This window comes from Archocentrus centrarchus, chromosome 24 (assembly GCF_007364275.1).
Source record: "Archocentrus centrarchus isolate MPI-CPG fArcCen1 chromosome 24, fArcCen1, whole genome shotgun sequence".
Taxonomy (NCBI): Eukaryota; Metazoa; Chordata; class Actinopteri; order Cichliformes; family Cichlidae; genus Archocentrus; species Archocentrus centrarchus.
Window position 1 is genome coordinate 21,991,268 of NC_044369.1, and position 15,498 is coordinate 22,006,765.

General features: G+C 41.4%; 1 protein-coding gene across 3 annotated transcripts; it reads right to left on the reverse strand.

Annotated features, from left to right (window-relative positions):
- Position 1: 1 nt before the first annotated feature.
- Positions 2-5,389, reverse strand: LOC115774769 (galectin-3). 3 transcript variants are annotated; one of them, XM_030722175.1, is made up of 6 exons: positions 5,261-5,389; positions 4,227-4,237; positions 3,472-4,002; positions 3,306-3,394; positions 2,992-3,163; positions 2-650 (listed from the first exon to the last, which is right to left on the reverse strand). In XM_030722175.1, exons 2-6 carry the CDS (start codon positions 4,230-4,232, stop codon positions 492-494), a joined length of 957 nt encoding a protein of 318 aa, XP_030578035.1. In that variant the 5' UTR covers positions 4,233-4,237; positions 5,261-5,389; the 3' UTR covers positions 2-491. The 3 variants fall into 3 exon arrangements, with proteins under 3 accessions (XP_030578035.1, XP_030578033.1, XP_030578032.1); XM_030722173.1 differs by having other exon boundaries at positions 4,191-4,237; positions 5,261-5,355; XM_030722172.1 differs by having other exon boundaries at positions 3,472-4,107; positions 5,261-5,315.
- Between the last annotated feature and the right edge of the window lie 10,109 nt (positions 5,390-15,498).

Sequence of the window (15,498 nt, forward strand, 5' to 3'; positions counted from 1 at the left end):
CTTGATTTCACATTCATACATTTATTATTAAAGAATTTTTACAGTTAATAAAAATCTAGAGGTCACGATCCGCAGGTTTTTTTTCTCCAACATTTGTGCATACATAGTTCTCAGTTATATATTAGTTAGTAGCACGCTTAATATTATAGAGTATGTCATTGTCAACTGTAAAAACAGTAGCAGTAGCATCTATACAGAAAAACAAATGCCTCTGTGCATTAAGTGGTTAGTACTGTGGCAGAGGAAGTAGTTTGACTTTATTGTAGCATATTAAAGAATGAGCTCAGCTCATTACCGTATACATTATACAAACAACTAACATGCTTATTTATTCCATTTTGAAGCAAAATGCTAAAGATTAACTGAAAAGTTTCTCCCAAGGTGTATCATGTAAATAGTGTAAGAGTACGTGCCACATCATTTATGTGCATCTTTGCTGCATTCACACACACTCATAAATGTATTCATCTGTGTGACTAAAAGCGTATTTCTTAAGGAAGCGTCTCCACATTGATGTATGTGAGGATGACATCATGCAAGATGTTGATTCTGTCAATCTGGTTGAGCTCTCTGATGCGGTGACGGAACTCAAACAGTGGGATGTTGTTCACCGCCACCCTGAAGGCCTCGGGGGTGCACAGGATCTTCATCTGCAAGAGAACACGATGTCCTTCTTACATCAAGACTGATGAGATCGCTATGTCCTAAAACAGTTCTTCACCAGGTATTATTTAAAAAACAACAACAACTAACTAACGAATAATCTCACTGATTACAAAGTTCAAGAAATAAAACTTTAAGTGAAATGACAGTAAGTTAGAAAACCTTTATCATTAATATGATTGCAATGATTACACCCTGATAAAATACCACTTAAATGTCAGATTCTAAACTACACTCACAGCCACTTCATTAGGTACATCTGCTCAGCTGCTCATTAACAGAATATATATCTAGTCAGCCAATCAGATGGCAGCAACTCAGCGCATTTAGGCATGTAGAAATGGTCGAGATGACCTGCTGAAAGTTCAAAACGAGCATCCGAATGGGGAAGAAAGGTGATTTAGCATGACTGAATGTGCCAGAAGGATTGGTCTGAGTATTTCAGAAACTGCTGATCTGCTAGGATTTTTCCAGGCAACCATCTCTAGGATTGGCAGAGAATGGTTCACGAAAGATGAAATATTCAGTGAGTGGCAGTTCTCTGGGTGAAAATGTCTTGTTGAGCTGATAGGAAAGCAACAGTACTACCAAGATATGCAGAAGAGCATCTCTGAATGTACGTGTCAATCCTTGAAGCAGATGGGCTACAGCAGCAGAAGACCACACAAGGTGCCACTTTTGTTGGCTAAGAACAGGAAACTGAGGCTACAATTTGTAGGAGCTCACAAAAATTGGGCAACAGAAGATTGGAAAAATGTTGACTGGTCTGATGAGTCTCACTTTTTGCTGCAATATTCAGACAGCAGGGTCAAATCAGAATTTGGTGTAAACAACATGAAAGCTTGTGGTATCAACAATTTAGGGTGGTGCTGGTGGTGTAAAGGTGTCAGAGATATTTTCTTGGTACACTTTGGACCCCTTGGTACCAACTGAGCATTATTTAAACACCACAGTCTACCTGAGTATTGCTGCTGACCATGTTCCTATCTTCTACTCATCTGCTAATGGTTGCTCCTAGGAGGATAACTCGCCACGTCACAAAGCTCAAATCATCTCAAACTGGTTTCTTGAACATGATCATGATTTCTCTGTACTCAAATGGCCTCCGCAGTCACCACATCTCAAGCCAATAGAGCACCTTTGGGAGGCTGTGGAACAGGAGATTCACATCAGGGCTGTGCAGCCGACAAATCTGCAGCAACTGTGTTGTGCTATCATGTCAGCATAGACCACAATCTCCGAGGAATGTTTCCAGCACCTTTTTGAATCTGTGCCACGAAGAATTAAGGCAGCTCTGAAGGCAAAAGGGCGTCCAAACGGGTACTAAAAAGGTGTAACTAATGGAGTGGCCGGCAAATGTATATTACCTCTCAGTAATCAAATTATGGCCAAGGACAATGTTATTTCTTCAAAAACAAATACTTCAGAAATAACACACTGAAAATACAGGCCCTTGAGTTTATACAGGAAAAGTGAATTCTCTCTGTGATCACTGACACACAAGTTAAAAAAAACCCTGTGATCACTGAAATTAAATTGAGCACAGAAATTCAATTAGCCTAATTGCAAAAAACATGGTTATAAAATGACCTGTGAGCACCAGAAATGCCCCAGCTTTGCCCCTACGGGCTCCATAACACCTTGGTTTATAACACAGTAAATGTAGTAGAGAAAATGCTCTACTGTTTGACGTTTAAGTGATACTTCACAGATCCTAGCTCACTTCTGTTGTATATACTATATAGTACACCTTAGTTAATAGAAGTGGTAGTGGTAGTAGTGCCTGTTAACATACTGTAAGTGTTATCGGTGTCAGTGAACACAAACCCAGGACTGTTTGACACAAAGACAGAATTTGGTCCTCAGATTAGTCACCTTTTGCCTGTTAAACACAACTGTTACTGAGCAACACGAGACCCCCACTGACCTCCAGGAGCCTCCCTGCAGCAGAGCAGCTCCCTTATCTAGGACTGCACAAACGACTTCCAACCCTTTCCATCTTTTCGCGGCCTAACGTTTGCCACAAGAAAGTGACCTAGAGTCAGTTAAACATTTTGAAAGATCAGCAGTAAAAACTCTCACAAGTTATTGCACGTTAGTGGTTTTAGTTAGTTTCACCTCATTAGTTATTAGTTTATGTAAGTATAAGTGTTTTAATTTCTGATAACTGAGACTAATGGTTTAAAAGGTGACCCTCACTTTGTTTTGTGCTGTGAGACAATGCTCCATTCTGCTCTGAAGCACTCCAATGATTTATACAACACAAAGCATCCTCATATAAAATGTTCAGCCCACTACTCTGATCTGATTTCTGTTCGTGCCACTCACCTCAAAAGGGCTCCCAAGTGCGAAAGGGAAGGGACCCTTCAGGTCCCTCTCTTCGGCGCCCCAGCGCTCACCCAGTTTGTGGTTGCGGACGACCACCTGCTTGGCCCCCTCGTTGAAGCGGGGGTTGATGTGAAAGGCAATGTCGTTGCCTCTCAGAAAGTTCACTGTGAACCTGTGGGAGGCCAAACTGATTTACACTGAAGAAAACATGCTTTCACAAATCTAATGCAACATGAAATCAACCTTGTTTTTAAATTTTCACTACCAACAGAACAGATCAAAAAGACACAGAAGGTACACAGATGCGGGCTTACATTTTAGCATTTGGTTTCACGTGGCCCAAGATAGTCATCATCATTTTGTCGTACACCCCTCGGGCCAGGTTCAAGTTGTACGGCACACTCTAAAAAGTAAAGAGAGAAGTCCAGTAAAATAGCCTGACAACACACTAGCACGCCCAGTTCCTTGCATATGACTTACTAGAGGTCCAGATGTGGGTGGAAGCCAGTGTGGAGGCATAATAGATGGATTCTGTCCAGGCCATCCTGATTGTCCCGGGTTATAGGGCCAACCAGGGTGGGCAGGCCAGCCTGGTACACTTGGATGGATGCTGGTAGCAGGTCCGGGCACTGGAGCTGGAGTTGGATTTGGCAGTTGAGCTTGAATTGGAGCTGGTGGCTGAGGAGGCTGGTACTGGATGCCTGGCCAGCAAGGCTGACAGGGCTGCACTGCAGTTGGAGCTGGAACTACAGTTGTGGTTGGTGCAGGAGGTGGTGTTATGACTTGAACAGGAGCTGGGACTGAAATTGGAGTAGGGACAGAGACTGGAGCTGGTTGTGTCCCAGGCCAGCAGGGTGTGTTTGGCTGGCCAGTCCAGCATGGTGCAGGTTGAGTGGCTTGTCCTGGCCATGCTGGGAATCCAGCTCCAGAAGGTGGCAGGCTGGGCCAAAGGCTGCTAGCCTGTGGGGCAGAACCAGAGGACGGGCAGCTGCCACACAGAGCATCAGAATGCTGAGACGGAGGAGGAGGAGAGGGGGAAGATGGAGAAAGAGAAGGGTCAGGAGCCAGGATGGAAATACGTGGGAGGGAGAGGGTGGACAGGATGGAGGACACCAACTTGCAGTTGCAAACATAAGCAAAGAGGTACGCATTTATATTAAGGTGGGAAAATGAAGAGAATGCAAAGCACTCATTCTTACCAGTGTAGAGATCTGAGAATTTGATGAAGTACTTACATCCATGCTGCCTGCCAGAAAATAAAATAAATGTAGCTGTTATTGATTTTAGCTTTTTAAAATCACAAAGAAATGAGAAAGACACCATTACACTTAAACTAAAAGAAAGCTGATTTTAAACAAATACATTAAAAGTATATGAAAATGTAACAGCATATTTCTCTCTCTCTCTCTCTCTTTTTTTTAACAAGATAAAAACACGGACTGTGGTTACACTGTGCTTCAACAGGTAAATAGTTCACAAGGTGACCACCAGAGGACTCTACAGCTCGTGTCAGCAAATGGTAAAACAAGGAAGATTGTCCAACTTCCTATATGCTGATGATTAAGGCTCACCCAATACCACGAGATGTACTAACTGGCTGATGACCACAGAAAACATCTTGAGTCATGGAGAAACATAGGGGCACATTGATACTGGGTCATCTCAGTGACTTATGTGCACTTAAGGAGGAATGCGCAGTAACAATGATTGTCTGATGTTCACCTTATACCATCAAGTTGTTCTTGTAAATGCAGACTGACCTTCTTAGTGACTAACTGGACTTGCTATTTGCTTGTTTTCTGTTACTAAAAAATACAACAAGATAATAACAACATTTTATTTATCATCAATGATATCAGATATAAATAATAATGCACAAGTCCTGAGATGAGATTACTTACAGTGTATAATATCTTTTGATACAGATAGACTGTTGACAGTTGTCTTGATTTTGACTATTTTCTCTGCATATACCTGATCACCTTTATCATCACTCGCATCACCATTCAACAGTAATCAATCTCATAAGTTGCATATATGATATCTATATATTAAAATCAGTTGAATTCTTAAATTTAGATTAAATTTGATGACCTATTTGCCTTAAAGAAAGATATTTTAAGCAACATTTGCAAAAACTATCTCAGGAATCAGACAGGGAATGAATTTTTTCACCTGTCGAGATGGAGCGAGCCATTCTGAGTTGGATCCATTAAAATAAAACAAATTTTTAAGGGCTGCAACAGATAAAAATCAGAATGGAAGTTACCTTAACTTGTCGCTAGTCCTCACGTGCGCACAGGAGCAGACAGCTAGAATATTGTGGTTTAGGTCAAAAAGTTGACTTGCAGCACCAAGAAACACTCTTTTATAGCCTTAAACCCTCTCAGCGTTTGGCCCCTCCTCGCTCCATCACTCCACTTTCAGAATAATGCCACTCCCTATGTGTCGAAAGCATGTGCGGAAAAAAGTATACTGCAGATTAAAAAAACATTTTAAGATGCAGCGGAGGATTTTAAATATATCCATGCCATTTTCATCATATTGTCCTCAAGTGTTCAATTTCACATGCTATTAATGAAAGGTGTGGTGGTCTTAAGATAATGCTAAAAATGCAAAGGGGAAGACACAAAAAGTCAAAATTGTATCATGTGCTTAAAGTTTCAGGCAATGCAAAAAAACAGTGAAATGTACAGCTTATGACAAACGTGTCCACCAGATCACAGCTCCTTTATTTACCCAAACTAGGCCCTATGACAGCACAATGACCTGTTTTTTGCTGACACTGAGCAGTCATGGGACTGTGTAACACTCGTGCCGTATCTCTTTAGGCCACACAGAATAACGCAATTACTGCCCACAGACGAATGAGTCAAAACTTGTGTTGTGCTGTTTTTTTGGACGTCTAGGTGATTCAGGCAGTGACAACTGAAAAGGCAGACATTACAGATTTAATTCACCCCTGATTAATTCATTGGTTTCAGTTCAGCTCCGACCAAGAGGTTCCTTCTTCCAATATGATATAAATTCAGTTTGGGTTTTTTTTACAGTGGACAAACCAACTGTTTGACCTCTTTCAGCATGTAAAATTATGAATATTCAGGCTCACACCCAGCTAAATAATACCCATACAATCATCCAATGAAACTCCAGGGCAACAGTGACATGACAAATAACACTTCAACATGTGGATTCACACAATTGCTGTGGTTGTCCTCACAACAGTATTAGATTATCCATCATCTGAGCTGAAAAATGTCAGAAATTGCAGAACCTCTTAGAATGCTGAGACTTAAAACTCCATGATTCTGTGGTTGGGTGTGTAGTTTCAAATTCTGTCTAGTGACATACAGTGAAAATGGACCTTTGTTTAACTTTTGCTGTCAAAAGGTGACTTTTTTCTTTCAGGTAAGTAGCCACTGAGGGTATTTCAAAAGTAAAAGTTCTTGCTGGAATGCAGGCAGTCAATAAAAACAAGTACAAATACCACCAAAGTATTTCCTTTACTGAGGAAAAAAGTTGACCTTCATGCAAACGAGTGCACTCACCAATGCAGTTAATTAAGTTCAGCTACAGTCCACATTTTTCACACTATGCATTTTCTGTCCACTGCATTTCTCAGAGCTAACAGCAGCAATGTGCTTCCTGTGTTCAGGTTATTGTATGTTGAACCACTGCATGGACTCCAAGAATGAAAGTCATAATCATAGTTGTTATTTTTAACTCATGAAACACCTACTCCAGGGGTGTCAAACATGTGGCCTGGAGGCCAAACGTGGTACACCAAAGTTTCAATCTGGTCAACTGGATGGCTTACAATGTGTTAATATTGCTGTTAAAAGATTAATGACTCACTATTTTCAATAAAATGCACTGCTGTTCCTGCTGTAATCTATACAAATAGCGGCAATTACTGTATGGAAATTAAAAGTATTTGAAGTTGTTTGGATTATAAAGAGAATAAAATACTGAAGTTTTGTTCCTATATTGTTACTATATTGTTTGACAAGTTCGAACGCATCATAAATGCAAAGACTGATTTAATATTTGCATACTTTTCTGCCAACAGAAACAACCACTAAAACACTAATTGGCTAATTCTGCACCATACTGTGTCATGCCTTCATGTGCAATGCACAGGCACATATTTACACCCATAAACTCTTCATGAGTGTTTGAGAGCAGCCTTTGGCCTTACCTCGGGAGCCCAGTGGCTTTTCTGTGCCGTGTTGGACAATTTGGGAAGTTGGAGCCTCCGGCAGTGTATGTGTGTGTGGCAGCACTAGAATTTGTTAAATTGAGCATCTGGGCTAATTAAATCCCAACGTCTCATCATCTCATTTAAGCTGTTACAAGGCACATTGTGTAGCTCTTTTTTTGTTTTAGTTTTTTTAAATTGATTTTTAATAGTTTCCAGAATTACTGTAGATCAAACATAGATGAATGTTTGTCATTTGCCCAGCAGGACTGTTGCTGCACTCATTACATCAAACAATGAACAAGGTGAAACATATACTGAATAATAATTCTATAGTCATCAGTTTCTTGATTAAATTATATATTTATCACTATTTAATAAAATGCTGACATTTCGCTATTGGCACTTAAAGCAGCACATCATTAATGTTGAGTAAAATTTAAAGCTGCACATGAGCTCCACAGAAAGTTGAAGCTTTTTTTGGCTCGTTGTTTTTATTGTGCAGCCAACAAATTTTATATATTGGATCCACTTTTTCTTCTGTCAAGCACTGAGCTTTTCTGTTAGCACTGAGCAGCAAAAAAAGCTCAATAGAACTTATGCTATTTTTCTTTTGAGTTGGTGGAGACCAAAACAGAAACAAAACTGAATATTAGACTTGCATTCATCAGCTGGCCAGACCTTGTTTTCCTGGTCTAACACGTTTTTCATACCAGCTTTGTAATGTTTAGGCCTTGTTTCACTGCTTCTGGGTGGGCAAACTGGTGGGTTATGGGTTAAAAGATATACTTTACAGTTTGCAGTGCCATTTGAAGGCCAAATGTTAACTAATGCTAATCTAATGTAGTGGGGGAAAGTGTCTTTGTGCTCACAAAGAACCAGATCAGTCACAATAATCTCTGATGTGGTAATAAAAAACTCTTGAAACTCAGAACATCTGAAGATGTTTTTTGCATTTACTACCAGCTTATCTATTAGACTTATGAAGTTCATAAAACAAGCCATCATGTCTCATGAAGCAGTTATGAAAAAGGACATTTCTGTGAAGATCAGAGGAATTTTTTTGCTTGGGCTGCACAATGACAGATTAGGATACATACAAAGAAACCATAAAGAACTCTTAGGTTTGGTCTGTTCTCCTGGCTGGCCTCTACAGAGCGAGAACTGACATTTGTTTCCTCAGTCAAGTCTCTGCCTATGGACTGACATGATTTCAAAACAAAAGCTGCAGTACACCTATAACTGTAACTGTGACAAATAGAGCTATATTTGAATATGAAAGCAAACTAGAACTCTTCATTTGAGTTTACCATGTCGTCATGACATATGCTGCTCGCCGGGAGAGGGAGTAATGATGTCACTTGCAGGAGATCTCCTTTTGTAGTTTCAGCCAATGGGGTGGCTGAGCAAAAAGGAGGAAACTGTGAGGCATGCTGCTGTTAGGCAGAAGAGAGCGTTCTGGCAGGAGCAGGGTTTTCCAAAGTGACAACAGTGGCATTAGCCTCTGATAAGCTCTGGGCTTCGTTCCAACTGCGGTTCCAACGCTCGTCAGCTTGGGCACACCTCCCTTGCCTCCCTTTACATTTCACCTTTACACCCTTGTCCCTTCACCACTTCTCTCCAACTACATGTGCAAAAAACAAAAACAAAAACAAAAAACCCAGAATGAATGGAATGTGAATGAGAAGAGACAACTCTCCATTGTAATCCCACAATGGGTAACGTTTTGGAGTGTTTAGCTGCAGTCAGAGGAGTGGTTTTCCATGAGATAGTAATAACCTGTGGGAATATGGCAGCTCTCACCATGAGCTAAAGATGCTGTTGTGCTTTCAAACCAAGTGAATAAGAGAGAGCAAATCAAAGAGTGTGTGTAAGATAGAGTAAGAGTAAGGGCAATGGTTTCAAATACATGGTTATTGCTACAGTTGCCATGGGGACAGAAGCATGTTTTTGTGTAAACCTTATTATGAGTGTGTGTTATAATCGTAATCATCATATCTGGAGCACTATGAAATGAGTTTAATATCACAAAGGATCACATTATTCACCCAGAGATGCCTTGGCTGATGTTCCAGCCATAACCAAAGCCTTTAATACACATGCAGTTGCACTGTTGTAACCTTTGCACTCCCACAATCCACCACTAGATGGGGTGTCAAATATTCACTGGAGAGGCTGCAGTCATGAGGAGAGAAAACCCCTGTTCTCAAAAAGGCCATTGAATTGTCTCTTTTAGGTCAGCTGATGCTTTCATAGTAATCACAGTAAACCAAGAAATTCTTAAGTTTTCTTAAAGCTGTGGTCGGCTTTAAAGTGAAGTTCAGTGATGTCAAAACATCAGTATAATTCTTTTAATTCCCCAGCAGCATAATCCACTTCAGCAGTCTCACCATCTAAATATGGCATAGATATCACCCTGCCCAAAACATTCAATATTTTAACCACAATTCGAAGCTGTAGTGTGTTTTTAGGGCTGGTAAAATCCGCTGTTCCAGCTTGAATGCAGCTTCCATCCACAATTCAATTTTAGCATGATTTAAAGTTCACTTACCATCCAAAAAACATCACCGCCCCTCCTTTGACAGATGTGGCTGTCCATAAACCCCATAATAAATGTTTCATATCCTGGAATAGTCTGCTGAAGGGGTGTTTCCCCCTACTTAGGCCTGGGTTCACATTGCAAAAAGAGATTTATGGGTGGTGGAGATGCTCCATGGGAGAGCAGACAAGAGCAGCATGATCACAAAAGGACAAATCAGTGTGACAGGAAAGTAATTAATATTGAGGAGCTGTTTACAATGCTTACTTTTGCAAGCATTCTTTTGACATATGTTGCACATTTGTAAAGCAGTGAGAGCAGGAATGCACTTCTAATGCACTCTGCATGGGAGGTGGACAGTTTTAAAGTCTTCACCTGTTTGGTTAGGAAAAAAATGCAGATGTCTGAAGAAAGGTGGTGATTGAACACGTGCTGGCAACACCTTCATTGATCCAAGTGATTAACAATGACACAAAAAGCCAGACCTCGCATTATGGATGCTTTCTGCATCCGCTCTCCTTCTATTCCTCAGTTAAAAAGAACAGATCAGACATAAAGAATTTGCTGTCAGTGGCAGAAACTGGTCTGGTGCCCCTCCATATTCACTTACCATAGTCTGGGGAAGAGCCCTGTGCTAGAAACAACATGTCAGAAGCTGAGATGGGAGATCAATGAGGGCTGTAACACTGTGGGAGCTGGCAGAGGCTTTCACACTGTGTGTGTGTCCCCAAAGCTCTCAGGCTACAGACTGTGTTTGGCCTCGCTGGAGAAACATTTACATTTGTTTCTATGATCGCGTCTACATCAGCTCCTTAAAATTACAACATGAAGGAGAATTTCTTTTATTAAAGCGTATGAAGCTCTATTTTTTTTCTCTAAAGCAACATTTCTGTTACGTATCAAGTTTTGTAGAAACAACAAAATATTTTTTAAAATATTTGTATTGTTATACTGCATTGCCTAATGTTTTCAAGCCTCACTTCCTAAAAATGATTGTGCAACACCTATGTTCTTACTTGTTGCAAATTCTGAGTGTGTTTAATCAAATTATCAGGCAAACAGGAGACCAGATGTAACTCCAGCATAAAAACAGCAGACAGCGCAATGAGTGTGGCAGGCAAGGGTTCTTAATAGCCACCCCGTAGCTCATTTTCAGCCCAGGACCACCAGAAAAAACAAATAATGGAAATCATGCTGTCCACTACATTCAGCCCCACTCAGGTCTAAACTTCAGATTAAAACAACTAAAATTAAAAGTCAGACATGACCCTGAAGTTTCTTCTATCATCCCTGAGTTTCCAGGACAAGAATTACTGCCATGGAGGTGAATCTGGGGATGCTTACAGAACCATAGACTGTAAAGAAAAGATGGATAGCCACGGTGAGGTCACTTAGTTCCAAGTAAAGGACTAACATGCTCAAATTTCACTCACCAACAACTGAAGCACAAACATCTTGAAAAGTCTGTAGGCTCCGACACAGCAGGCCATATCATTTGTCCGGTAATTCAAATTAAAATGCCCCACAAGGGACCAACAGCTCAAACATGGTGTAAAGGTCCAGTTCAATGTCTTCAATTAGTGGAGATGAGGCCTACAAGACACCCATTAGCTACAGCTGCCTGTACATCAGGACACCTGTCAATTAAAGCAACCACGCCTGGAATGCCAATATCCAGGTGGATGTTATAGAAAAATGAACCAACTGTATATTTGTTATCAAAGCCAAAACTATTTTTGTTCCAGGTAGTAAACATGCTTTTAAATGCTATAAAACTGGACATGTTAACACAGGAGTTCATTATGTTATATGTGTTGTGTAGCCAGCCTCTGGTGGCCATTAGAAGTTCTGCAGTTCATTTTTCAGTACATTTCATTTTACAGATGTTGCCACTTGTAAAGGACCTATGAAACAGCTTCAGTTTACCTTATATATATATATATATATAAATAGCTTTGTCAGTTTAAGCTATTTAAACCTTCTATCCTTTACATTAAGCAAACCAAACTGCTATTCTGGTCCATTTCCCGTACTCTCCATAGCAACAAAAGAGGACAGAGAGGCAATAAAACAAGAGGTTTTCACACATAACAAAACAAAAAGGCAAATGCTTTCACTGAATGCGCTCCGTGTGCAGCTCTTACAGTACACCTATGCCACTGAAAGTTGTCCCTGCTCAGTGGCACAGGTGCTCCACATACCCAGAGCGCTCTCCGCCCTCTCCGCCACCACAAACTGCGCTCATTCGCTCTCCTCAACAGCCCGGATGTAGCGCACAGGACCGCACAGTCCTCCACTTTAGTGATAATAACATGGCGCTGGCAGACACATAACGGTGCCCTCCACACTGATAATATCCACAAAATCAGGCCAAAATAAGCTACGGGACATGTGAGCTCATCGACCCCGGGACAAGCAGGTAGGTGCGGAGCGTTTTTATTCGATAGAGGCGCTTTGACGACGTGATTTGGTAAAAATGTGGCTGCTGGTGCTTCTTGGAGGGGGGCAAAAAGCCTCTCTGTAAACGCATGTATGAGGGTTTTGTGTGTATATCACTCTGTCCGTGGGTGTAATGCTTCACCAATACAGCACTGTCATTCGGGGCTTGCTCTCGTCGCTGCTTACGATGCATCGTGCAGAAATAAATCAGTCATTTTGTAGCGCATGTGTTGTCATGGCTGTCAGGCTCTCCGAGCGTCGACCGCTGTCCTTGGTATTGAACTGGGTGGGCATCACACCTCTGTATGTTACAAATAGATTTTTGAAGGCCCGTGTATGCCCGATTGTATAAAATTATGTCATTGTTGCTTAACCAAGAGCCATCGCTATCAATGGTTGGAGGTCGAAGTCGGGGGAAAAATCGCTGTAACGCATCTACAGCCTCACAGAGGCTCACGGCGTGCGTGTACGGTGCTCATCGGCGACTTTAGCCTAATGGGCTCTCGTGTTGCTACATTTCCTTCTTTCTTTTTTTCTTTCTTTCTTTCTTCTTTCCCACGATAGCATCGCTTTTATTGCAGCGCTAGACCGCATCTCCTCCGGAGTGTGACAGTGATGATGACAGTGCAAGACAGTTATTTGCACTGCCCATGTTTTCCTTCTTGCAGCCAGAGTTTGAGTGTGCTTCGGCCAATGTAGGCCAGGTAAGGGCAGGAACAGATGGCTTGTTTTCAAGTTCAGTGTGGCTTTCGGATTAGATTGTGTAGACGAAAATTAAAAGTGGTAGCTAGGCCCTCTGAGCAGGGGTTCCCCTCCTAAGCTCATAATCACCCTAATAGCGACACTCTATTAATAGGGGCAATAATAACATGTTGTCTAATGCAGTCAGAAGGCCTATATTTTGTCCTAGAACATGGGATATAAGCTACTGAGGGGATATACATAGAACATCCCAACAATGACCAGTAGTCATAGCTAATGATAAACATCTTAAAGTTGGATTTACAGGTGTCCTGGTCATAGACAGAATCAAACATGAACTGACTTTACCTCTGTGAACACTTTCCTGCTGAGTTTATGGGCTCAGCAATTTGGGGCGGGGGGATCGTGCTGAATAGAAAATTAAGTCTTCTTTGTAAATCTTGGTCATACTGTGTTTTAAAGAGGAGGATTATCTGTGGTATGGAACCATAAGCTCAATGGCTAACAAGTTGTCAATCATAAGGCATTAGCCAGTGTGCATGTGGTTCAGATCTAGCCTCTTTCCTCATTACATCTGGTTTTTTTTGCAGCCAAGATGGCGATGGTGGAAACGCTCATCTTGAGGCTTCATAATGAAACTTTACCAGCCAGTGGGTGATATCATGGTAGCTACGTCCATTTTTTATATTGTCTGTGATCCCACTACAGGCTGCTGGTGTCTGCTAGGCCTCACCTGCAGTAAACTGGGTTGTGCTGTAGGTACCTTTCAGAGGATTTTTTGAATAGATTCATCTGATACATGTTTGCCACGTTTTACAGCCTGTCCAAGAAGTTAGAATGTAATTCTAGTGTTTTATTAGTCTGTGACTTTGCACTCATTAGCACTTATATGTTTCTATGCATTGTAACTAAGCTTGCAAGTGTTAGCTGATAACTTCACCGACCACCCCACCCTCTCTTCCAACTGTGCTAACGTCGAACTCCAAAAAACCAACATGGCAGCAGACAAAACACAAACATTCAAGCTTCAAAATGTAAAGCTCAGAACCCAATGGGTGATGTCATGGTTGCTCCATCCATATTTTATGCAGTCTGTGATCCACAGAAAGCATTTTTTTGTGCTCAAAGCACCACTGACCTCATTTTTTAGTGTGCTTCTCTGGAGCACTTAACTGTTTCTAGGTAAAGTGTTGACATCTTAAGTCCATATATTGGTTTTCACTGGAAATGATGTTGACGAACACAGTGAGGTGCACACTGTGCTCTCTTCCCTGTTCAGCAGGGCACAAGCAACATCAAGCAAATGAATGGTAGAACTTTATGCCTAGATGGCCTATATTTTGTCCTAGAACATGGGATATAAGCAGCAAAGGGGATGCACGTTGAAGATCCCAACAATGACCAATAGTCATAGCTGATGATAAACCCACACCACACCAACATGCATGGGCCAAGCTCCAAAATCAGTGGGTCCTACAGTTTCCATGATGCAGGTTGATGGCATTTGCACACCCTCCCTTCCATTGTACTTTACCTTCGATGTCTTTTAATACCGCTTTTCTACTGTTGTGTTTTTAACTGCAGGATTTCTTTGTCTCCAAAGTAGAGCTGAGATAACGCCGAGGATATCATTATGTTCTTTAACGTGACAAAATAGATAGTGTATGTCTTCTGTGTGAGCATCCTGAGCTCCATGTGTGAAATTGGTGTAGTGGCCCTTTAAACATCAAATTTTCCAGCCCTCTTGTCCCAATCACATGTCAATGTGAGATTAAGGGTGCTTGCCTTTTAGAGATAGTAGGGCGTGTTGGTTTAAAATCAGAAGACACTTCGAAGCTGAGTCAATGTGTTGGTCCATGTATGCTTGCTTGCACACTCCCTGGTTATCCACTCTGTAATGTATTCAGTGCCAGCGCTGAGCACAACAGCTTTACATAATGATCAAAGCTTAAGGGATGCCAGAGCATGGCTTCAGCCTTCAGTAATAATAATAATAATAACCTTTGAAGTTATCACAATCCCACAACCTCTTTCCCCTCATATTCTGCCTCTCTCTCTCTCTCTCTCTCTCTCTCTCTCTCTCTCTCTCTCTCTCTCTCTCTCTCTCTCTCTCTCTCTCTCTCTCTCTCTCTCTCTCTCTCTCTCACACACACACACCCACACACACTTGCACAGACCCACTTGAAGGTCCTCTTCTGTTTAATGTTTCTGGATACAGGGTGAGCACTTAAAAGAGGATAGCGATAATGAACACATGACTAACTATTTTAGTCCCTGTGGCTCTGCACTAGACTGCTCTTGCTGTCTATGAGGAGGCAGCCTTCGTTGTTCACACAAACTCACAATTATGTAAGAGTGCAGTGGCGTGGTGGATTGAATAATGTTGCCAGAAGAAGACAAACTCACACGCCTTTTGCTACGCACACTCGAGTGTGTGCTCGCTGTTGGTGCAGCTTCCTCACCCTTAAAGGTTGACCTCATGTTTCACGGGCCACAATCTCTATTTCTCTCTGTGTGGTTAAATAGCATTTGAAATTCAAGGGTGGGATTGTGTTATCTGTAATTGAACAGTCTGATTCAGCGTTCTATTTATATGGAAACCTCTTGAAAGACTCATTGGCTGTTTTAA